At 40.3% G+C, this 26,263-nt stretch overlaps 3 protein-coding genes across 3 annotated transcripts; all 3 read left to right on the forward strand.

Annotated features, from left to right (window-relative positions):
• Positions 1 to 4,314: 4,314 nt before the first annotated feature.
• On the forward strand, positions 4,315 to 6,092 carry tbx3b (T-box transcription factor 3b). The gene is made up of 4 exons (XM_086205536.1): positions 4,315 to 4,758; positions 4,836 to 5,103; positions 5,674 to 5,820; positions 5,970 to 6,092. Exons 1-4 carry the CDS (start codon positions 4,460 to 4,462, stop codon positions 6,090 to 6,092), a joined length of 837 nt encoding a protein of 278 aa, XP_086061662.1. The 5' UTR covers positions 4,315 to 4,459.
• Positions 6,093 to 6,886: 794 nt separating this feature from the next.
• LOC147260502 (uncharacterized) lies at positions 6,887 to 11,348 on the forward strand. Its single transcript, XM_086205453.1, has 3 exons — positions 6,887 to 6,992; positions 7,096 to 7,508; positions 9,915 to 11,348. Exons 1-3 carry the CDS (start codon positions 6,917 to 6,919, stop codon positions 10,230 to 10,232), a joined length of 807 nt encoding a protein of 268 aa, XP_086061579.1. The 5' UTR covers positions 6,887 to 6,916; the 3' UTR covers positions 10,233 to 11,348.
• A 2,556-nt stretch (positions 11,349 to 13,904) lies between these two features.
• tm2d2 (TM2 domain containing 2) lies at positions 13,905 to 26,251 on the forward strand. Its single transcript, XM_086207108.1, has 4 exons — positions 13,905 to 14,296; positions 14,733 to 14,820; positions 15,331 to 15,446; positions 23,162 to 26,251. Exons 1-4 carry the CDS (start codon positions 14,031 to 14,033, stop codon positions 23,373 to 23,375), a joined length of 684 nt encoding a protein of 227 aa, XP_086063234.1. The 5' UTR covers positions 13,905 to 14,030; the 3' UTR covers positions 23,376 to 26,251.
• The last annotated feature ends 12 nt before the right edge of the window (positions 26,252 to 26,263 follow it).

Raw genomic sequence — 26,263 nt, forward strand, 5'->3', positions numbered from 1 at the left:
CCAAGTGTGAATTTGTGCACCTGCATGTTGGGACGTGAAAGCCTCAGGGAGTACAACAGGAGGCCGAATAATACTGGGACTTAAAATAATACAGAACTAACAAAAACAGGGGAAAAAAACATGCTTAAATTGAAAAACTTTAAAAAAATGTGTTTTTCTGAAAGTCTTACACGAAATAATTCTGAAAGCATGACCTTTAAACGACTGTTGAATGTCACATTTAAGAATCAGCATGAAATCAAGGTTCCACGTCAACCGTGCTGGCAAAAGGAATGTTGTGTTGTCCACAAAATCCAGACCCAGTGGGAGACTTGTAGATGCCCACTAGCCCAGAGGAGGGAATACCGATGACCTGTCGTTTGTCAGACAGCCGCTCTATGTCTTCTCCTGAGGGATGATGACTTTCAATCCTGTAATATTGAGTCATCCTCAGACACTAAACCATGGGCACTAACAGAGAATGAAATAAAATTGAATTGACCAATAAACAGCAAACACGTAAATTCACTCACAAACCCTGAAAATATCATCAATATCACTGGCATGAAGTAACAGGCAACCAAATAAGCTGCTTAAAAACAAAACACTGTAATATTGTTTGATAATCTACACTGCTCTAAATTTTCAAAATGATCCTTATTTAACCTACTTGCATTGTACCCATGGAAACATAAAAATACCACATTGTAATACTCCAGAACCACTTTGTTTCTTGATAAAAGTGAGTATTGAAAGGTGTCAGAGGAAATATTCCACATTTTATCACGTATCGATAAAAGGCTGCAACATGGTGACTTGATGTTCTCAGTTTCACCTTCCAGTCTGCTGCACCTCCAGACATGTGGCTCTTGTGCGTTTGGTGTGTGTGTGTGTGTGCCTGATATAAGCTCAGACACTGTCTGGTTTAGCACATCTGCCAGGCTGTTAAACTACATTCCTCTCACCTCTGAAGCCCAAATATGCTCACTCACACTAACCTGTTACCGTTACTGGCCATTCATCAACGTTCAACTGTCCAAACATGAGAAAACGGGAGACAGTGTGGCCAGAGAGCTGTGGTAGCTTTCCAGTGACCCTGCCACTAAAGACATCTGACTGTAAATTCCCATTAAGTAGACGGTAAATTAGCAGTGATTGATGCTACATGACTCAACAAAGAGTTGACTTTCTGACAGATTGCTTTTATCATATTGTTAAATGTGCTGATTTCTGAGTTTACAGTATATCTTTTATGAGTCGTCACACCCTCAGGAGCTGCATCTGTTGGTGATCCCACAACAGTCTGCTGGTTCTGAAGTCATCTTGGTGTATTTGAGTGAAAGACATTGAGTATTTGTCAAAAATCCTTGAAAAAAAAAATCACTCAGTTCCTACGAGATGACAGTGATTTATGAACAAATATTAAATGACAGATATTTAGGTCAGTGACAGCTTTCATGTTTTGATAAGCAGTAGATGGCACATTTTCTGTAGGTGCCGTCACAGAATTCAACTCAGATGTGGAAGAGGTTTCATCATGGAGGGGGAAAGTACAGCACAACAAAGCCTTTCTGGAGGGACGACAGGACAAGATTTATTTTTTTGTTGTCTTTTTTACGTCAGTGAAAGCCATGGCGGAGACGTTATTATATTTTAAGTTGTCCAAAGGTCTGTCCCATGTTTCATTAATGGCATACCTCTGGAGCGCCTTGAAGGAATTACATCAAATTTGGCCATGGGGTCTCAAGAATTACCAGAGAAGACTTTGGGTAAAGTAACGGTAGTAACAGTCACCTCACGTGCACGTGATATCTGTCCCATTCTTAATGTACGAGGAACACTTTAAGGTAATTTCTTCAAATGTAGACAAACATCCACTGGTACTTGAAGAAGACCTGCAAAAAAACTTTTGTGGTCAAAGGTCAAGGTCCTTAAGCCAGGAGTCATACAACCACAATGCGATATTTAATCTTTGAACAGTCTTTGAATTTAAGTCAGTTGACGCTGTGAGTTAACTTGTTTGATACGTGAGGGAAACGGTGTTGGATAAAAATGGTAGCACAGTGACAGTCCTTTAAAACTGTGTATGTCAAACCTCTGCGTGGAAACAAAAGCAAGATATTAGTAGTTGTTGTGGCCTCTCTCATTATAACACTTGACTTCCTGTTTCCCAGGAAGGACCTACAGAGAGTAGAGGTGACTGTAAATATGCAGGGATTGATGGTGGGATTAATGTTTGGGTGATGGAGGTTCCTGTCTCATCTCTCCTACTGCCCCTCTCTGATGTAACATTCCCCACACCTACAGAGTACATCCAGTAATGTGGAGGTTTTACTAGGGAGTTTGTGTTACTGGGCAGTAACCCAGTGGAGATCCATGGTTTATCCTCAGTGACAGGTTTCACACGCAGCTTGATGGCCAAACCACAAATAACAGCCAGGCGTCTTGTTTGCCATCATTCTCCAGCCTGTTTCAGATTACTCACTGGCTCTTTGATGTAGGCCGGTAGGCAGGCAGGGTTTTCCCCGGCTTCTCAGACAGAAAAAGATGGGGTCATCAACAGCTCTGCCACCCACCGCATATCTTCAATGGCCTCTGAATAAGACTCGTGCTTACTTAGGCATTTGATCAGAGAGCAGTCAGAGGAGCTGTAACAGAAGGTCCAGTGTGACAAAATGTCCTAATTTCACAGCCAAGTCATCACTGAAATACAAGCCTGAGTGAGTTGCTTTTAGAGAACCTGCTGTTAGACCCCATACCATTGTGACATCAAAGGCAGCCACTTGAAGAAGCTGTACATTTGACACAGTCACTGACACTGGACTTTATGCACAGAATGCAACACTTATTCACATTTTTTAAGGAGCAATACACATTTCATTTCGGCAAGGTGGCAATAACTGTCTTACTCTGTATATATAGTTTAAATTTCTAATAAAAAAAAAAGTACGTCTTTTGTATCCTTAGTTCCACAAACGTGCTGCCGGTCGAGTCAAGTGGGCGCAATATCCCTCTAACCTACTGTATATTTCTATATGTTGAAATACGGAACAGCATCCAAGTGTAAATGGTGCAGTTTATGGTAGACTTAGTCTTTTTAAGTTGTATTCACAAACAGATTTAAGAATGAGCACATGTCCATTGATAAAAAATGTTTTAGTAGCTACTTCAAGGTAAGAAAATGATTCCTATTAAGGCAGGTTTTCCTTTTTAAAGAATAAGGCTTTTAGCTCTGTGCCAGCAGTTAGAGGAGAACATTAATCTTACCCGAGTTTAATCGGAGCTGGAGCCAAGAGGTTACTTCACTTACAAGCATCAAGAGTGGAAACAGGAAAGAGACCAAAGTTTTAAAATCCACCGCCACTTGTGATTTTTACAGTGATTTGTATGCATTCATAATTTCTCTCTGAGTGACTTCCTGGAGTTCTGAATTGTACTGATAGTGAAATAACAACCACACATTTATTTGACTTCACAGTATCGTTCATTTCATTTTCTGCAAAGGCAGCTACAAAAAACGCATGTTCATTGAGTGAGTACCTCATCCAGCCACCTTTGGAAAACAAGTAACAACCATTTCGGGATGTTTTGTGTTTCCATGGTCAACAATCAACTTTAAATTGACGGTAAAATATTGTTTAATATATCAGTGGGCTCTCAACTCAACTCTCAAGCTCAAGTGACTATAATTAAGTGACATCTTAGTGTTTCTGTGTTCTGTTTTTCCTTTTTAATGAACTTCTGTGCCACCTCACCATACACATCCTCTGCGTTCCACCCTGAACCTGCTGCCCTCACTCACGAACGTTCTCGCTGGGTTGTTCCTGTGCTGTCATGGGCCAATGAGCAATAAAAAGTCTGAAACCAAACCCAGAGCCTAATCCATGCAGGACAATGGCTGGCAGAGGCGTCCCCTCCATACAGCTGAATCCCAGCTGACTTTCCCCATGCTGCACATCAGCATGGGATCATCAAATCACAGGACACTGGAATGATGAGGGACCACAGAGAGTCAGTATGCGAATGCTTTTCCTGTTATTGATGTTGAAGAGAATCTAAAAGTCTAAACGCGTCTTAGTTTGAGATGCTTTAGTTTCCCTTCATGATTCATTTCTCAGTGAGACGGGGTTTTGGTTCAGATTTTGTGTTTTTAATCGCGTTTAATAAAGCTGGATTGAACATCTTCATTAGCCACTGAAGAAACTTGAAGCAGCGTTTTCGAGCGCATCGGTGCAATAGCGTGGAGACCCCACCCACCCCTGGGTGACACGCTGAGTCCAAACGTGTCAGAGAGAAAATGAGCTAGGACACTCAGGCTGGGAGGCATCAGAGCGCATTTGACTGTGGACACACATCATCCAAAGACGAATACCACTGTCTGAAGACTTTAAAGAAGATGCGGATAGGTCTGTCCCGCATGTATTCACGAGACATCGGACTCTTGCTTGAGTAAAAGTTCACTTTTACTGCTTTGGAGACCATGCGCACTTTCTCGGTGCCGTGCCCCCCAGGAGTCGGAGATGGGCCAATCCTGACGAGACCCTCGCTGTTCCCAACCATCGCCTTAACCTCATCCGGATCATCGGATGCCAGCCTGGATGCCAGCACTGACCCACTGATTCATATGTCCCCACGAGATCAGATCGTGTGCAGGCCTAACAACATTCTGGAGGGAGGGGAGGTGACAGAGGATGAGCCCCAAGTGCATCTGGAAGCGAGCGACCTCTGGAGACAGTTCCACAAATGCTGCACTGAAATGGTCATTACAAAATCTGGGAGGTAAGTTATCGATCTGGAATTGACGCAAATTCTCACCCTTTTCAATGACAAGAACGCTTCAGCCGCTCTCCTCGCAGGCGCATGTTCCCGCCGCTGAAGGCCCGGTTCACCGGGATGGACAGAGAAGCCAAGTACGTTATTCTGATGGACGTCGTGGCGGCGGATGACTGCAGATATAAGTTTCATAACTCCCGCTGGATAGTGGCGGGGAAGGCGGACCCCGAGATGCCCAAACGCATGTACATCCACCCGGACAGCCCGGCCACAGGCGAGCAGTGGATGTCGAAAGTGGTCAACTTCCATAAACTCAAACTCACCAACAACGTTTCCGACAAGCACGGGTTTGTAAGTGTGGTTTTCAAATGAATTAATTGATAATATAAACTTTTGTAGCATGGACTATTCGATATATTTATAATTATATGTGTTTTTTCTCGTTTTACAGTGCTGTACAACTAATTGTAAATCAATCTAAATCGCAAAATGACCTAGTGCAATGTTCAAAAGGCATTTGTTGAAGGCTATTTTTGTGTCAAAATACCGTTTGAATCTTAATTAGATAAACCAATTCATATTGTGATGCAGCATAGATGTTCAGCCAACACTACATATTCTACAGAACTCACACCATTATGATTTTAATTGATTTTTCATCGAATTGTGAATAATAATCTAAACAATATCCCTCTAATATTGAAAATCATATTCAAATATCAGTCAATATAATACAAGTGTGTTTTTTTTAATCAGGTATTGTTGTTGTTTTTTTTAACCAAAATAATGCAGCCCGCGTATCGCAGCTATATATTTTTTTGTCCTTTAACTGTTTAATTTTACATAAATAGAAGTCGCTTTCCACGTTATCAACCGCAGTTTGCTTTTACCGTCACTGTTATTTTTTGCTTTCATTTTCAGACTATTCTCAACTCCATGCACAAATACCAGCCGAGGTTTCACATAGTGAGAGCAAATGACATTATGAAGCTGCCTTACAGCACCTTCCGGACCTACGTGTTCTTTGAGACAGAATTCATCGCAGTCACCGCTTACCAGAACGAAGAGGTGAAATTCCTATAAATACGTTCCATTAAATATATATTATCTGGTTAATAGTGTTGACGTCAAACTCCTTCCTAATTACTTAAGTCAAAACTTTTAGATTGCATAATTATTAGGAAGCATGTGACTTTCTTCATTTCTTCAACTTTCAGATCACACAGCTGAAAATAGACAACAATCCTTTTGCAAAGGGATTCCGAGACACAGGAAACGGTCGAAGAGAAAAGAGGCAAGTTATTCGTTCAATGCTGTTGAAATATTTAGTGTTTAAATGATATCAGTGAGTGTCTTTATTAGAGGTAATAGTCTGAATGTTTTATTTAGTGATGGAACATTCATAACTTGAACCTATAAAACACAGAATATCAAATATATTATGTGGTGCACAAACAGTTGATAAAATACAAAAAAAATCCCTCAAGTTGTTAAGCAGCCTCATAAACTTTTTCTTTCAATTATTAAGAACTTAATGCAGCTTTTGGGAGGTTGTTATTAAAAGGATATTTAAGATATATGTACTATGTTGCCATAATTTGACAAGAAGTCATATTTTTCAGGAATTAAAAAGCTAAACAATTGAACTTAACATACTAGACTCTGACAATCGGCACATAACATGAGGACAAACTTACACATAGAGACGTGCACATTTTGACTTCTTTTTTTAGTTTCTCCTCTGTAAGTCACTCATTTTAAAGTGCAGCATCACAGGACATCATGGAGAGCGGCCTAAATGTATATGATTCGATTTAAAATATGATTAAATGAAAGAGTAGGTTGGGGTGAATTTCATTGTTCTTTATATGCTTTCCAAGAGCCAGAAATTAACCATTTGGGAAACAGCAATATTTGCCTAGATAGGCTAAATAGATTGTCTAAGGGATCAAATGACATAATAATAACGATACTATATATTCATCCATTATCTCATCTGTGAGTCTTATACCAAGCTTTGTCTATAAGGGAAGGACCACGTTCTCAGACAAGGAAAACCACGAGGACGAGCCAAATGGCTGCCGTTTTGAGTTGCTAAACTTGATTCTTTGATGTTGTTGGTTCTCTCAGGAAAATACAACATTCCTCACTAAAATGTAAAGCAATGCGAGTGACAGACACCGGACCTCAACCTACTAAAGATTTTTCTCCTCAATATTCAGATGACTCCAAATCATCAGGTAAAAAAGCTAAATCTGTTTTCTCAGAAAATTGTTTGTCTCTTCATTATTTTTTGAGTTTGCGTAAAGACAAGTTCACTCTTGTATCCTATTTTAACGCAAGAAGCTCAGGAAAGTGATGAAGACACAGCTGGAGAAGAGAAGCATGAAACATGCAAAGAAACTGAACCGAAGCCCACGATTTCCATAACAGGAGGGATGGTACAGCCTCCATTTGGGACCCAAAGAGAACTGGATGTCATCATGACTGATGGAGCAAGTCACTGCATGACACAAGAGAAGAAACAATTACACCAATTATGCAGTGGTTTTGTGCACAGCTGTTTTTATTCACCAAACAGACATCCGTTGGATCAGAGTATGGTTAGCAGCTGTGTCCCCTGTGCTCAGGTAAACAGCCACTACAGGAACACAGACAGAGCAGCGTCCACTGGAATGAGCCTGGCAACACCTCAGCGGACTCCAGCAGCATCTTTGGGGTTTCCCATGAACCTCCAGCAGCACTCTCTGGTACAGGTATGGAGGACCAACACACCAGTGAATGCACATGCAAATCACATACATTATACACTCATTATACACTGACCAATCCACTCATCCTATATGGCGACGCGTTCTCACTCCGCATCATCGTGTGTGTGTGTGTGTGTAAGTGAGAGAGAGAGGGAGAGAGAGAGAGAATTAGAGAGAGAGAGAGACAGAGAGATGCTAACTTCACTGTAAACCAATTCACATTATTACCCAACACACTCAGCTTTGACATCAATAAGTAGCAAGAGATTCTGTTATAAGGAATCAGCAGGTCGGTGTGTGAAACCATGTTGGAACCCGGGTTCCTTAAGTGCAACAACAATTCCAAATTGCGTTGGCCATTGGATCTCCAGTTCTCTCCTTTAGTGACTCTTCACCCTAAACCTAATGTTTTATTTTGTTGACCAAATTTATGATTTGGCTTTTAGGTGGCGTGTTCAATTACTGAGCCCAGTCAGGAACATAGTTATGTATCTGACACTGAAATAACAACTTATCCTAATTTATACATTTTCTTCACAATAAAAGTTAAGCACAGCCCAAGTTGTACTCAAGGGAAAAGTAGAAATTTCAACAAAAAGTCCTTAAATTTCAATGATGTAATCATAATAATCGTGAAAGCAGAAATGCACAACATTTGTCATCATGAAAACAGGTGAAAAAGAGTGTTTTAGTAGCGCAGAGTTAATTAGAAATTAGATGTTCGTGATAACTGAATGTTTCTTGTTGAAAACAATGAAAAGTAGTTCACAGTTTTTCCACCTATGGCTGTATGACAAGTTTTGACAGTGTCACCTCAGTTTTGGACCAATGCAGTTAAAAAAAAATAAAACTAGTGTCAGTAAATATGATTTTATACTCAGAGTAAGAGCAGCTTGGTAATCAAGTTACTCATTCTCAGTATACCAAGCCTTAAACACTTGTTTGTAACTATTGCAGATGTCTGAACTGTCTGGCTCGAAGAGAGCCACCTTTTTTTCTGCTGGCCCCTGGATTTTGGAAAATTAAAAACTAAAACGTTTTGCAAGCCAAAATTACAGTCTTGTGCATGTCAAAGTGAGCATATGTTTCATCTGGCAATCACAGATGCACAATTCCTGCAAGGTTAATTTCCTGCATTTTTGTTGTCGTGAGGCAAACGTTTGAGTGTAATGACAGGTACTGAGTGTGTTGTAAGCTGGTGGGGAACAAGACCTGAGAGAGAGAGAGAGAGAGAGAGAGAGAGAGAGAGAGAGAGTGCATGTGTGTGTGTGTGTGTGAGAGAGAGAGAGAGAGAAAGAGGGAGTGAGCGAGTGTGAAATTAGCATTAAGAAAACTGCAAATGTAGTAGTGCAGTGTGAGATATTGTCAGTGACTAAATGCTACAACTGTGTTTTGTAAATTACCTGATGTTGAACTGAAGAGAGTTAGCCTCAACATTAGCACAGGTGTGTCAAAGGTGGACTGACCTTCATGGTGACTCAGGAATTGTGATTCCAGTGACAAGGTGCTACTCCATGATTGTGGATGCTGGTAGGGGCTGTGGGTGGTTCACCCAAGACAGATTTACCTGGAAGGATCTGGTACTGTTTGAAAAGGAAAAATTTGAAATGTGCACAGAAAGACTGAAAAATGTGCAACTAAGATGATTCGGATCATCACTGCACCAAAATGGGCAGTTTTGTTCCAATGAGGTGTAAAATTATGCATTAGCTCTCAATCCTCCTGCCTGAAAATAATCTGAGAAATATATGCACTGCCCGTGAAAGATTGCAGATAGGGAATTAATAATTATTGATTGTGATTTTTAATTATGCGTCCATTTTCTACAGCTTATCCCGTTAAGGGTCGCAGGGGGGCTGGAGCCTATCCCAGCTGCCTTCAGGCAAGAGGCTGGGTTCACCCTGGAGAGTTCGCCAGTCCATCGCAGGGCCAACACATATAGACAGACAACCATTCACACTCAGTCACACCTACGGTCAATTTAGAGTCTCCAGTTAGCCTCGTCCCCAAATGCATGACTTTGGAACCCACGCAGGCACAGGGAGAACATGCAAACTTCACACAGAAAGATCCCATACTTGAGCCGGGGCTCAAACCTGTAAACTTCTTGCTGTGCCGCTGTGAGGCGACAGTGCTAACCACTGCCGCCCTATTATTAATTATTGACTTGCAAAGTCTGAGTTATGTACATGCGATTATATTGAATTGTTTTTACTTTGTCAAATGAACAATTCCCGCAAATAATTGGTACATCTAGGGAAAAAATATTAATTTATCAATTTTATTTAATTTTAATATTCACACTGTTTTACAACATGGATTAGATAAACACACCAGTATCTTAAAATTCAAAGATATTTGACCTGAACAACTGCTAAATTTTTGAACACATGTCATTCTTCTTCATAGGACCTGGCGAGGCTTTCACACTTAGGAAGCTTGCTGTTTTATCCCTGCTCCAGCGTCCCTGCAACATCATCCCAGTACCTGATTCCACCAGTGCCGTCCAGACTGGACTATAGATCCTACCCGAGCATTCACAGCCGGAACTACTTCTTCTCTCCTATGATATCCCTACCCGTTCCTCCGGTGACTGATGCTGCCAGTGGCTTCAAATATCTCGTCCCAGATTGGCTAAAACAACCCAGACGAGAACAGAAGAAGAAAGTGGACGAAGCTGAAAGTGTGAAGCGGATCAAAGACTGCAGCCAGTCACAGACAGAATGATTGCAGAAAAGAGTCCATGACTACTTTAACATGCACTCAATATTTCCCCATTTATCTGGGTTTGGCCCTTATCCTGAAAATGATGTAATATTCTGACAAAGCTAAATGACTGGAAACAAGGAAAATTACACTAATAATCCTGTTTCTATGCAGCCGTGCAAAATCTGACTGGTGAAGCTTGTCAAAAAGACTAGCGGTGAAACTAAAGTTAGCTTCCATTAATTCCCTTCTTTATCATTAAAGTATTAAGATTTTACAGTTACATTTTTTCCTAATCCGCATTCATGAAAGAGAATAAAGTATAATTTTACTGTTTCCTTACATGTTTAATGATTGCTAAGACTTTAAGTGTATTTCGGGAACTTAGACGTGTTACATCGCTTGTTCGCAGTGTACATGGTAGCATTAAACATTAAATTTTTATTTATGCATCTGGTTTTAAAAAGGCAAGAGGCTGGGTGACCGTTTAAAAGCTGTGACTTTACGTTGCATTACTTTGCATATTCCAAATATGCTGTATACATGCCCCCAAAATGTTCAACTCCCAATATCGGCATGAACAAATGTCTTGATTTTAAAAATGCTAAACTTGCGAAAAGATCAAATTCTGAAAATCCAACTGTAAAATGCTCCTGATATGATCCTTATCTAATTCAACATATCATCATTTTTGGAATAAAAACAGAAGATTAGCATGCATCTATATGTAGCCAACTTGTCCCGCATGCTGTCAACCACCCACACCTCTTAAATCTACCACTAAGACTGAATCCATGGGGCATGAAAAGCACTTACAGATTTTTAGTAAAGTATGATTTAATTGGAATTTTGTTGAAGTTACGTGGATTATGAGATTGCTGAATGAATGGCTTTCATAGCACTGAAAAACATTGATATATTTGTTATCTCTGCCAAGGATGTTGTGTTTTTGTTGAGGTTTGTCTATTAGAAGCATTACGAAAAAAAAAAAAAATCAAACTAGACCTGGTGGACCAAGTCCCAAGGAAGAACCCATGAAACTCTGGGGCAGATCTATTTAACATTCATTTTTTTACATGGGGTTTGGCTAAAAGGTATGTGCTGTCCAAATGCTCTCTAGTTACTTCTGGAACAGACGACTACTACACAGTATTTTTCTTTCAATGTCCTCAGAGTGGAAGCACTGAAGCACTCAACAAATAAATGTGTATCCCAAACCAGTTCTATGTATACGTGTGCTTGTTGTCAACACCAAGGCCTTGTACTTTAGCACATGTACATGCAGCATCTACAGGTTCTGCTTGAAGATTATTGAGGGACAGAGCAACATGCAGATCGCTGCCAACCTACATTTAAACTCTTAAAAGTATCACGATCAGTTATCGAGGAGTTTGACGTTCAACACCATATTTGACTTTTGACACCATTTTTTTCACATCATATGTCGTCCATGCAGAATTTCACTTTTTTAAGCTCAATGAATGACCCAAGGCCAGCGTACTGGCAGTTGTTCAAAAGAAATAGAAATGCTTTTCTTTTTCTTAAAGGGGAAAAATATGCTTATGTGCTATAATTAGATTTGTAATTTGATTGTCTTGACATTTTCACCATTCAGGCTGTAACCCGTTAATGTCATATCAATGACACGGAGCACAACACCCAAATTAGTGATATAACGTTTTGGATGTCTGGGAAAGTTAATGAACCGTAGAACAAATTAACGTGCATGAAATTGATTTTAGTTCAACTGAAGCTCGTGAGATAAATGTGGTCCTGGGCCCTGAGTTATCTTTTGAATGCGAATCAGTTGAAGGGCGGACTTCTCAGGGAAAATAAATCTAATCAATCTCTATAATCCATGTAAATCTCTAATTCTTTTTTGAGTTTGAGGTTATAGTTCATAAAATCAGTTCCCCTGTAATCTGCGGTGATTTCAATGCTTATGGGGAAGTCAATAAATAGATGAAGCTCTTCGACAGGTGCAGTATAGTTATGAATGACAGTAAACCAACTACATTTGAAATTAATTCATGTAAAATATCCTGCTTAGATTTGTCACTTGACTCTCCAGCCTTTGCTACGTTTGCAGGATCGCTAATTATGGACTCTGGAGTTGCATCAAGGATTGTGTCGTTTAGAAATTTACACGATAGCCCTCAGGAGAATGCCATTGAATAAAAATGTAATAGCAAGGAAAACTATTAAGAATACAAAAAGAAAGTGTTGGATCCTGGTCCCAGATATCCCTATCATGCATATGTGGTCCAGAATTAAATAAAAATCCCTTTGAAGTTATAACTGCTCTGACTGACAGCCATACTGAGGCTTTTAACTGCGGACTAAATAAAATTAGAAATAGATAAATGTGTCAAGGCTTCCAGTTTGTTCACAACTCAGCGTCACCGGTAGAAGCAGGTGGTCGGAGAAGAGAGGAAATACTGAAAGCAGCAAAGAAAGCAAGTCAAGTCACCTCTTCGAATGAGCCTTGAAGATGCAGCAGGCTGGAGCAAAGTATCACTCCAGGTCAGTATGAGAGAATTTATGAGATGCTTAAACATTTAGAAGATATAGCTGAGGATGAAATTCTTACACGCTGTAATTGTATCTGTGAGCCATACAAGTCTCCAACAAAGTGGAACCATGCCGTTGTGGTTCCAACATTGAAACCAGATAAGGACCCATCCTATCTTTCATTCTATCAAGATGATGGAAAGAATGGTAGCAACTACACAAGTGTATATACTTGAAACACATGTTTGTTTTTTTTATACAAATGATCAGATTGGGTTCAGGACAGTGGTGTTTTGACAGATAAAAGGCTTCTTTCATCAGTTTAGGTGAACGTTGGGAGAAATTGTTGAGAAACTTTTGACAAGGAAAATGGAAACACCCCAAGGCTCAGCAATCAGTCCGGTTATTTTCAATGCAATGATAAATGATATCAATCAAAAATGATTGCTGTTTTGGCCATTGCAGACAATGGCGCCATCTTGAGGAGAGGAAACAACCATGTGCTTCTCTTCCCACAAACTCAGATCCTTGGACTAGCTGGTTAAGACGTGTGGGGTTTCAAGATTTCTTTGGCTAAAACTAAGTTTATGATACATGTATTTATTTTAAATGCCTGATTTAACTCTATGAAAGTATAATTGTTCATCATATGCATCCAAATTTCTGGGAGTGAGGATGGATGAATTAAAGGCTGACTTGGAAATCTCACATAGAACAAGTCATCTGTATATGGAGGAAGCAAATGATATCCACAGTTACCCAACCGGAAGTGTCCAAGTGGTTGAGAGGGGTTTTGACTTTGGTTACATATGAAATATATAGATATATCTTTGGTGATATATCTACTTATTATAAGGTCCAGGTACGACTTATGTTTGGATCACCCTCTAAGTCTATCTTCCACTTATTTCATTATGATAAATGGTTTTTGATACAGTTCCAAGGATACATGTCTTTCTGATAAACATGAGTAATTCATAAATACAGTCGTGAAAAACAAGTATGTCTCCTTTAAATCTCTCTTTTGTCAAGACATGAATTTACAAATTGTTGGAAATTCTTTAACTTAACTGGCTTGTTTCAGGAGACAGAAGTTAAATACCTCCTCCTAGACTGTAGGAGGCAGCATTACATTCCACAGTGGACAGCCTGCTGGAATAATCATTAGAGGAAGAAGAAGAAGAAGACGAAGAGGACGAGGAAGACGGGTGAAGAAGAAGAAGAAGAAGCACCAAGCCAACAACAAACGTCTCAGCTAACCATGCTACTCTATTATATGGGGGTTGATTTTGACTTTTGAGGGGGGAAATGATTTCAGTGAGCTACATTCTGATGTGCGGACAGTTCCTGTTGCTCGTGGCGGTGATATTGTTACAATGTCTGGGTAGAAGTAATTCCCTAAACTCGTCGACAACTGAGACAGGAACCGCTTCCCCCGGTCCGGGAACAACAGTGCTCCCGTTCAGCGACCAGCCCCCTGAGGTAGTGAAATATGAAATACCGGGCGATAATGCCAATTATACAGAACCCTTCGAGTACCGACCCCCGTCACCGGTCGTCCTCTGCAGCTATTTGTGAGTACCATTACTATTAGCATTTGTACTAAGATGCTAATGTTAGCTCGGGTATATTCATGCTAGCCACACAGCAAACTGTTCTCAGAAAATAGGCAAATTATACTCATAACACGTACTCAAAGTATATATTATATATAGATATCTGTATGTTCTGCATATAAGTCGTATTCCAGCTCCCTTGTTGATGACCATTTATTATTAAAGTGTAAATAAGACAGGCTAACGTGATGGTGGTGGATATTCCATATTCACATTGAATGAATGAGGTATGTTTTCTCTAGAAGGGATCACGATACATGATCCAGGCCACAGTAAGCTGTCAAATTTAATGAGTGGAGTTTGGTGGGTGATCTCAGGTTACTGAAAGTTGCCTGATGTTGGATTGTATCATCACACTATATTCCTATGTGTCTTTCTCAATGTTGTGATGAAGACCGGATGAGTTTATCTACTGTCAGGATCCTGTAGATCATGCAGGCAACCATAGTGCCTTTCAGGAGATGGGCCATGGATGTGTTGGGGTAAGTGTCAGTTCTGATGGTATCATGTTGTAGTTTCAGTATATAAAACTCTTTGGGGGTTAAATGACAAAGATGGCACGAAAATAACAGAAGAAGTTCAATGCTGATGGAAGATGCTATGATTGTCAGGGTGATTTTTGCAAGTGTGGTGGCTGCAAGATTGGAAAAGGAGCACATTAACCCTCTGTCATCAGGGTTTTCTTTCTCTTCCTGCCTCACTCCTCCAACTTCTGTCTCATCGTAAAGGATTAATAACACTCCAACATAGCTGAAGCATTAAAAGTATGAAAGTAAACCTCTAATTGCCCAGAGAAGTCAGTGTGGGGTTCAGTTATTTCTCTCTCTCTCTCTCTCTCTCTCTCTCTCTCTCTCTCAATACTTGGCCAATATTGCAATATTGGTCCCTTCAAAGCATTTATACTCGGACACAAGGGAAAGTGAGTCAGATCTTAAAAATGCAGGAATTACCCTTTAATTGTCCAGCAATTAATCTGCTCTTTTTATTTCTAGTGGGGCGGCCAGACTCCGAAAGAAGTGAACTACACTCAGGTTGTCTGCACTGCACTAGATGATATCGAGTGTGCTGGGCCAAGAGAATTCCTCAAAGGCAGGATACCTTGTATCAAGTAAGACATGATTTGCTCACTAAATCCTTGTATGTGTAACACACCAAATGTCTGGGAGACTTCATTTCACCTGTCATTCACAATAGTTTCTTTACTTGAACTGGAATCATTTCACTTTCTCCTCAGGATTTCAGTAAAATCTAATCTATTCTTCATTTTTTTCCATCCTGTCTTGTTTATGACACTATAACTAGAAATGGCTGTACCTTTTTAAAGCGATTCCTCACCTAAAAAGTGTGCTTTCCCTCTCAAGTACTCACAAATGGATGACTCAAGCTTGCAAGAAATTTTTGGTCGATGCGTTTCTTCTCTCTGGCTACAGAACTTAAAGAAAACTAAAATCTTTTCTGAGGGTGTTCTTTTATCTGAGTCAAAAAGAAGTGATGTAAGATGTCTTTAGGGGTTCAAGACAACGACTGTATTTATGCATGGAAGGGAAAAAAAAAAGCTTTTTGGGTTAAATCTTGCAAGTGGTGATTTGCTTATTCAGATTCGGTGAATTGTATTTATCCCCATTGGGGACAATTAAACAAGCAATGAATTGGATTTATTAGTCAATTGAAGTGATGATTGCAGCCACCATGTCTTAGGCAGGACAATGGGTAACGAGTTTGAAAAGACAGAGGAACCCATGAAAGAGCTTGAAATCCTCTCTGTGGTGGACAGCAGGATTACAGCAAGCCGGTTGATGCAGCAGCCTGCTTGCTTGTTTGCACTGGCAGCTGACAGCTATCATTCATAATAAGCTTTCAACATTCTTTTTCACATATTTTCACAATTACAAACAGAAAGAGAGGCGGGATAGTTGCTCTCTTTCTCAGTCCAGACTGTCACTGTCGTCACTTCACTACTAATTGGCGTGGTGTAGGCGTCTGAATGTGTCAGGGTTGGTGTGACTTCTACTAATAAGGGGAAATCGGTCTGCAGAATGTGGACCAGCTGGAGCCTTTTAAAGATGCTAGTTCACTGTTAGCTTCACAGACACCATAGTTTTGGGGGGATGGAAGTTGTGTAACAGAAGAAGTTTGGACAGATTGAGGTGTTCAATTTTTGTTACCGCTCTTGATTGTCAGCAACCAATACATATGGCAATTGTTTTATTCCCCAGTCAGTTTTTTCCTTAGACTTGCACTTTGAAGCTCAGGTCTTGTTCAGACCAGGCATCTGTGTTCTGATCAGAAGTGGACGGCTCAGAGCGTGTTGAGTGTGCCTCCGGAGTGGATCGTTTGGGATCAGATCTCACTTTCCTACCCTGTGTGCAAATATACACCTACTTTGCTTCCATTCACACTTTTTAATATGCAGATTTACCTGTGAATGACAGTTTGCATTTATTGAAGGTGAATTATGTCACTCAAATCTTCAGAGGTGAAACATTCATAATATCATGTTTAGTTTTGCTGTGGGTTATGTGCACAAACACATCAATTCATGTAGATTACTGACATTTTGAACTCTATTTAAGGAATGAATGGATGAATAGTTGTTGTTGGGGTTATTACTTGTTGATATTGATTGTGGAGGGAGAGACAAAGAGAGAGATCAGGTGATGGGTGAGATACAGTGACTGTAAATAAAAGAGCCAGTAGTGTAGGTGATACTTTTCCTGTCCCTATCAGTCAGAAATTAATAGCAGAAGAGAAAGAAATCAAAACAACAGACTGAGTCCATTCCTTGGCATTTTTCTAAACTGGCCAAGCTGTTTGATGTAATACAGTATCTCTCTGCTGGCTTTTCTCTTAGTGATGATGTGCTGCTGTTTGAGTGCCTATAAATGTATTTTTCTGCTAAAACAAAGGATATCCGCTGACGGGGCGATCCTTCAATGACAGGAAAGGATTTGCGTTCACACGAGGCAATGAGCACAGTGAGTGAATCTCAATGCTTCCTGTATCTGAAGCTTCCCACCTGTGGTCAGATTGCTTTGTGCCATGTTGTAAGAGGTCTGAAGTCTCATAAGGTAGACTCATCAGGTATGAGCTCCTTTCAGTGTATTCTCCACAGATTGTCCTTCTGCAGGGGCAGCTGACTGGAGGGAGCGTGCGGGGCTGGGTGAATCAATGCAGTACATGTAGGTGTACTATAAGATTCAATCATTTGAAATAGTAAAAAAAAAACAAAAAAAGGAAAATCAATATGTGGTGGTCAGTGTTGATATTATGGTGGGCTGCTGCAAATAAATCAGTGGAAACACAGCCTATTTGTCACACTTGTTAAGGATGAGTGGAGGTGTCTTTGGAAATGATATCTTTATGAACATGAGGGTCACGTGATACCCTCTAGGACAGAGGCACTTTTAGCCGCACCATTGAAATCGTACAGATTTGGTTTCAGACCCCTGTAACATTGTTGGACTCCTGATTGGGAGTAAAAAGATGAGAATAAAAATCAATGCAGCAGAATCCTGGATGACATTTGATTCCATACATTCTTCCTTGTAAAAAAACAAAAAAACTTGGCATCTGCGGTTCAAATGATCCCACAGGTCCGGCTGGTACATGCTAGTACTTGATCATTTATCATGTAGTGTGGAGGCAAATGGTGTCTTGAACTCCGTAAGATATTTTTCTGCCCTTCATTACTTCTTTTTGACTCCACAATACAGAAAGAGCCAATCATGTATATTTGGTGTCAAGATAGTGGCGACTGAGGGCTAATGACAGGAAACCGTCCAACACGTCCATTTATACAATGTCAAGCACATTTTCTTTGATGACACACGTCTCCTTCATCCAAGCCATAATCCACAAAAACTTTGATTTGAGTTTAAAACAAACTTCAGAATTTGTGGTTCAGTGCTATGATGAATGAGTGTGGACAGACCTAAAAGTGTTACATTTTATTTATGCCTCAAATCAAAGTGTGTGCACAACATTTTATAGCTAATGCAAAAGATAAGAAAGCTCTCTCAGATTCACATCCAAAGACAATTAGTATACACCAGCTGCCAATGAAATATTTCTGACGAATCCCCTCAAATAACAGTTTTCTTGCTTACATCCTACTGGGGCAACCATGGTCCTCAATGACTGAAATTCTACAGAGTCTCATCAGTGAAAGATACCGCTCAAAAGAGGGATATGAAAGAATTTCGGGGGGCATTAGATGTACGATGGAACACAGTGAAAATGTGGCACCACTGGGACATGGCCAAGATCAGGTTGTTCCTCCAAAACTGATAGGAGAGAAAGAGAAAACTTCTCAGGGATACCACCAAGAGACACATGGCACCATTACAGGAGCTGACAGAATTTCTGGTTGGATCTTCTCAATCCCTTCATGTGACAACTGCTTCCCCTCTTCTGCACATCTGGCTTATGCAGTAAAGAATATGAACCAAAAGGAACATTCAATCCCATGCAGCTACCTCAAACTGTATTCTACTCTGATGATGGTGGAACTTTGTGGCCTTAATTATTTTAACCAAAAACTACCACATGTCCACTAGGGAGGGGAAGATAAACCGATACGCATCAATACACACACACACATACACACACACACACACACACACACACACACACACAGTGTCAAGATGCGATTGCATCATGCATCGGGAGAACAGCTGTGAATGGATGCAATTTTTGAAAAGTCAAGACGCATCTGTCATTAGAAGTTCGCATCAGTAAAATCCAAAATTTTGGTTATTGTGGGGGGGGTTTTGCATTCATTTGTGCGTGTAACAGACCGAGCGAGATGTTATTTTTCACATTTTTACTCCGATTAAATAGGATCTATATTACATTAATGTGCACTGCTACACGGATGTACCTTTTTGCGCATGGACGTTGGTGCGCTTCATGACATACATAGGGCACGCTTTACAAAACAAACATGGGAGAAGCACAGAAGATATACTCCCTTTGCGGCCATTAGTCCAGACTGTAGCAGTATTACGGATTTGACAGAAAACAAGGAGAACTTTTCAAGTCATAAGCAATTTGTAGGATGTGCCATGCTGCTCTACGGTACTCAGGGAGCACAGCGAACCTCAATACTCCCCTGAAGCGACAGCACGGTGTGACAGTGGAGGCTTCCAACTGTAACAGTAACTCGGCATTCACTGCCGCGTGGTCTTATACTTTGGTGTCCAAGAACGGTGAGTGCCATATTGAAAGCTTATTCCATGCTCCGCTGTGTAACAGCTCAGTTTGTGCGAAGGCAGTAAATGATGCCATAGCCTTCTTTATTTATGAGGATATTCAACCTTACAGTGTTCCTGAGAACGAAGGCTTCATACACCCACTAGAAGTCTTTGACTCTCAGTACCAAATACCAAATGGGAAGCTCCACTCTGAGAAGCAAATCCCTGCCCTGTGTGGCTCTGTGTCACAGAGCCAGTGAAAAGGCCAGTTTGTCAGTGGTCCTGATTTTATTTGATGACTAAATGTTCAAACTCATTGAATTGTCCAGTGCATCATGCTTGAGTTAGGAATCTTATAGCATCGCACCTAATCGCACTTTGTTGAATCAGATTTTGTTTCATTGCAGTGCATCGTGATTAAGTTGTGAATCATAACGCCCTGATAGTTGCTGCAATCGGATCGTGGACAGTGTATCGAGATGCATGTCGTATCGGCCTCATGCCAGAGATGCCCAACCCTAATGTCCACAGACCACAATGCGTACTGGGAAGCATATTCGCTGCAGCATGATGCCCTTGTCAAGATGGAAGGGATCATGAAAACTGTCCTGGTATAGAACCTGCTGGCACATATTTGAAAGAGAAGCAACAGTTTTAGGCTGTGTACCAGATAACCCCTCATATCCTGTGTTGCTTCAAATTTTTGTAAAGAAATCAAGGAATAAATAAAAATTTTAAAAAAATAGAATAAAAGTGCAAAATCGTGGTGTGTGATGTGATTGAGCCTCATCTTGTCAAACTTTACATCACAAAGGCCAACAAAGTCAGGGGTGTTCCAGTGTCTTGGAGGACAAAAGTAAGAAACGTTGATTTAATCCTGGCGTCAAAGAGTGAAACACATGACGAAACTGCCATCACATTTCAGCTCAGGGCAGGAGGTAAATTAATGACAGGTGTGGTGAATCTATAACATTCAATGGTCACATGACCAGGTCACATAAGAACAACCACACAGACGAGGACCAAGAAGAGACCACTACTGAAGGCTGCTGGCTGAAAAAAAGATAGCAGTGAACGTTCAACAGTGCCTGGTCCAAACGGACTAAACTGGCCCTGGCCCTAAGATGGCCCTGAGGGGAAAAAAATGTGTGAAGTGGAGAAGGAGAAGTGATAATGTCAGTATTCATTTTTTCCTCATTGCCATGAATTCTGACCACTGGTCAGTTTAATCTTTTTTATTCTCCACACCGGTGATCAGTTTACCTCTTGCCCCAATGAAGACCCCCTTGAGTGGAAACGCGTAGATGGCTTCACAATCTTTTTCACTAATTGGCTCTCTGCGATGATATAAAGGACTTTTACTTTCATGCTTAGAGTGCTGTGGATCATTTTCCAATCCATTTGCCCTACAGTTGTTGGCCACGTCCTTGAAGAGCACTTGATTCTACATTTCATTGCCACAGCCTGACTCAGTGATGCACTCGCCCTACTTTTTTTCTTCAAACTCTGGGCTTTATTTATTTCCACTGTATGCTGTGTTTGTAGCTCACATGGTGCCTGTTGTCTAATACCTTACAAAAGAGAAAATGCTACAGATTTGGGTTGTGTGGGGGACAAACACAGAGACTGTTTTAGATTTACTCCTGAAATTGACCCTCTGCCTTCTCTCTTTCTTCTTGTATTTCCACAGAAACATTTTTGACTTAAAGACCTGACTGGAAGACATTATGTCCTCCAAATGATCTGCTTGAGTTATAAAAGTGTGTGTTTTTTACTGATATGAAATAGAATTCATAGAATTAATTACCCGCTGTGATAACAACGATTATAGTAGTTACACTTCTATTCTCACAGGATAACAAAAATAATATATTTAAAAATACAATCAGCAAGTAACATATGTCTGTTAGTTAATAGAATCAACATATCCTCAGGACTGCTGATCCAAGTTGAAACTGGATCCCATGGTATCTGGTCTTCACCACTAGAGGGCAGTGTTTACAAATGTATCAAACATCTACTGTTGTTTTTTTTCCCCCCTGTTTTCACATCATGATCACACAGCACGTCTCTCAATTCATCAGGACATGAGAAGAGTCTCGGCAGTAACGTAGACTTGAGGTGTGCAGGGTTGACAGAGACACCATCACAGCAGCTCCCGGTCAACTCCAGGACAGGGGTCATTGACCAGAGTTTCTAGTGCGGTGGATATCTACTGCTTTCATTGTAGATCACGACTGCTGCCGTTCTATCCTTGTGCAGTGGTGCATTTAGCGGGTGTCTAAGGCGACAACACAGATATTAAATCAAGTTGTTTGGTTTTTTTTTTTGCAGTTCCGAGCAGTTGCGTAACTTTATGAGTTCTCATGTTGCGTTAATAAACAGAGCCGTGTTTAGGCGCTATGTCATGACGTTACTCATTCGGATCTGCCTTACAACAGAAGAAGGCGAAAAGAACAGCTTAATTGTGATTTTAGCTGACAAAATAAAACAACATTAGCACAGGGCTGTGTTAGTTTTCTTTGAGATTAACTCTGTTACATCTCATCACCCAAAAGAGCACATCAACTTTCTGTAACGAGCCCATGGCTAGCTGTAGCCATCTTGCCGCTCTTGCTCACCCCTGTATATTTCTCTTACAAACAAGCATCCTCCAGAGTAAATTCTCTCTGCACGGAGCACAAATGTTTCATCGATAGCTGCAGATTTTTAAAAAAAAATTTTCAGATATTTAATGACTGATCAAAAATCCTGTCCTGTGTCTGATAGTTTGTCAAAGGAAACTTAAATAGCCGGTGTCACATGAGAAGTCATACAAGGCATCGAGTTGCCCAGTTTGTGGCAGCGATAAATTAACCTGAATTTTTTTCCCACAACTTTTCATGCTGTGTCTTGATTTTTGATCTTGAATTTTAGTATTCAATAAGTATCATTGGTCACTCCAGGTAACTGCAGTCAGATTTCATATTAGACAGACATTCTACCAGACAGACTTGTGCCGCATTGGTACTTTTCCCATTTGAGACAAAATATTGTTGAAAACACAAATGATCTTGGAGCTCAACCTTGAGTTGTCTGTGTTCCAACTGGATGCGATGAGAGCATTTATGCTAGAAATCCTGCCTCCGAGTCCTGGCATGATTGAAGAACATCCACTCAGACAGAAACCTCTTCCATTCACGTATATTAGATTTTGTATTTCCATTAAGGGGATAATTTTTGTGTGAATTAAACCTTCCACTAGACAGCTGCACATTCAGATGTGAGATGTAGTGCAGCATTAAATGTTGGATGTATTTCCCTTTCATTTTTGTTCATATTTCACTGAAGCTGACATCAAATGTCTTTAATAATGCATGTTTTGATCAGAAGTTGTGAGACTGTCAAAATTTCTTCCTGCTGCTCAGCAGCATTGATGTGACGATGACATTATGTACCTCAAATATACTGTGAAAGGACTGCTGATTACGAGACGTTTAAATGACATGAAGGGGGCAGTAGTATTACTCCAGCAATACCATCACAGTCAATCACATGTAACTCAATAACTGTATTATTGTTGTAGCTGCACACTGAATGATTTCAAGATAAACAGTGACAGTGAAATTGTTCTTTTTTTCTGTTTGCACAGATACACAGGCCACTATTTCATCACCACTCTGCTGTACTCCTTCTTCCTGGGCTGTTTCGGGGTTGATCGTTTCTGCCTGGGCCACACAGGCACCGCTGTAGGGAAGCTGCTCACCCTCGGAGGCCTGGGCATCTGGTGGTTTGTGGACCTGATCCTGCTCATCACTGGCGGCTTGATGCCCAGCGATTACAGTAACTGGTGCACCTACTACTGAGCAGGGCAGCAGAGCCTGACCGGGACTTTGGTTGTGTCTTTATCAGATGGTATCAACTACATATTGAGAACCCCAGAGATGTGGGCTTAGCCCTGCCATGGTCTGTGGAGGGGTTGTGCTGAGCAAAGTGGCACCCAGGGAGATTCTGCTAACTCACATGACGGCACATTTGCTTTACCTGTTATGAATGATCAACTTTCTCAGATCAGGTTTAGTTTATTTGTCCTGGACCAAAGACAGACGTGTCTCTTTTCAGTTCTGGTCCACTCAATCATGCAAGACGAATCACAAGCTATCATCATGACCCTGTGTGTTCTGACAGGTGCATCACTTTGTACAGTTTTGATGATGTCACCCTGGATCAAACAAACTCGCTGTCTTAGCAACCATCGTAATTCTATTGTTGTTCAGTCACACTGTTGTCAAACTCAAACCTTGGCCCTTAATATACCAGGCAGATGAATGCTCCACCATGTTGGAGGCTCTTTTACCTGCTCCACCAGCTCCCCCTTTGTCACACGCAGTTACGTGCCAAACGTGTTTAATGATGAGATTTTAAGCTGGATACTCCTTCTTGTTTACTTTTCCATGAACATTAATCGGCTTTAATGTGTTAACCATCTGAATTACATTCATTTTAATGTGTAGTGACAGCAAACAAACCACAACGTTGCACTGCTGCGTCTCATTGCCTCTGGTACATAGATTGCATGATGTTGGTCGATTTTGTTGATTTCTGATATTTTACAAGTGATTTGGCTGATATATCAGTATTATCTGTATAAAAAGGTTCATATGATTTTTACATGTTTTTTTACGTAGTGAATAACGTGTAAATACTGCTGACAAAGTAATGTTATCATGGTAAAGAACAAAGAAGAGGAGACGGGGCTGAACTCAGCCTGTAAAAATATCATCTTGTGTGCTCATAGGATATTCAAGGGGTCCAGGAAGTTCGTAACTTAAGAGTAAACAGGAGAGGGAGATAAAGTGGCGTTAGCTTAGCTACTAACAACAAGCTGTTAACAGAATTTCTCGATTCAGGTCACTACTGAAAAGGATGTTGATAGATTACTGATCCAGGACTGTGCCTGATAGATTAGGAAGACAAAAAAAGGTAGTGTCATCTTAATGGCAAGTAATCGATTACTCTCTCCCATCCCTTGTGTGCAGCTGCCCATGTAAGTGCAGCCCCTCAGTGCTACCTAAGAGACTCATGTTTCCCACGGTACATTAAGAGAGCAGCAATAAATGGTTAATTATGCTTAAGTCATGCTCATTGGGAACCCCTACATACTAACCATGCATCAACTGTCATTCATGTACCCATACTGTAACGTGCTGGCTTCATTTGTTACAATTGTTCTTTTTATATTTATAAATTTGCGGATTCCTCTTGTTTTAACTTTTTTGTGAGACCTTTATCTTTGGGTTTTAGTAAAATTATAAGGGGAAGGAGCCATTATCCTTTTTACATATTCCTCACACTTTGTTAGCATATTCATGGGAAACTTTTGTTCCACTTATAACTGAGCAATGGTCCTGGAGCAATTCTGCTATTTCCTGCGGGCAACATCTCGGTTATTATCACAGGTCTGCTTCAACAATTTACTAAACAAGTCAGCTTTGAACCTTCGCTGGCCCTGTCCTCCTGAAAGCACTAATGTACTACTGTTTTCTTTGCTACTTTCATTCATTTTAATTGTACTCAGATTGTTCAGGATTGCAGACTCAGGCAAGTCTGCGAGCAATAAATTCCTCTTTGCCTCACTGAAACTTACAGCGCTCCTGCATGAACCCTCCTTTCTTTTACATTCATGGGAAGAGTTTGATCCTGTTCAGATGTCTCCAACAAATTCATTGAATTTTTTTTTTCCTTCCCAGTTCACCTCCCATCTGATATTAAATATTAAAATCTCCCTTTTAAATTTGCCTACTTCATCTGAACAGAAAGTTGATGTGAACTTTTAAAGAAGCAGATGAGGATGCATAAAAGACCTGTAGGTGTCACAGTGAAGAGTTGAAGACCTGATGATGTCAACTCTACATCTTTTTAAGAATGAAAGGTTATACTGCTTTGGATGATGAAAATATTCACCCAACTCATTATGTGGCAGTTCAGTGTTTTTCATTCATAAAATCTTTACTGTTATAAGAATGTATATTTTATTTCTGCAGGATGTACCCTAAACATTTTGGGTTTTTTTTCAGACCGATGTCAGAGGCTAGAGAATATATTCGCAGTATCCAGGGGGCACATTTTCAGAGTGACCGAATTGTGATAAAACAGACAAAAGTATCAAAGATTTTAAATTTAATACTGGGATGTGACAGAAACAGAAACACAGCAATTCTTTTTCCTGCGTTAAGCAAACCTGCCCCAAAATCCAAATATGCTCGTCTTTAGCCCACCGTCCCTCCTACAAGTTCGGTAAAAATCAGCTTCATGATTTTTGGGTAATCCCGCAGACTGATAGATAGACCGTACCAGAAAAAAACCTCTAGATAGAGGTAAAATATTGTAACTTGTGAATAATTTTTTTGAAGATGTTGATGTTAAAGAGTCCCTCCATCTTGTAAAATACTGTATATATTATTGCAGATGCTTTATATTTAATCAAGTGAACTATTTATTTAACCATATCGCTTTGTATTGGCAGATACAATGTTTTTGGGGGGGGATTTATTAGTTCCATGTTGATTCGAGAATCATTTGGCATGTGTTCTTTGATGAGAAACATTAAAGGTATTCCTGACTGTTCTGCCGTTGATTTTTACTGTCCTAATCAGTTTTGGATTTCAATCATCTGGGATTCTTGTGTCTTGTGTTGTATTTCACAAATGTTCAGCCATCTGACTCAATAAACAGTAATGGTGATATCGCTGAG

Source organism: Aulostomus chinensis, chromosome 6, assembly GCF_037954235.1.
Source record: "Aulostomus chinensis isolate RoL2024-O1b breed Wild chromosome 6, RoL_Achi_v1.0, whole genome shotgun sequence".
Classification (NCBI taxonomy): Eukaryota; Metazoa; Chordata; class Actinopteri; order Syngnathiformes; family Aulostomidae; genus Aulostomus; species Aulostomus chinensis.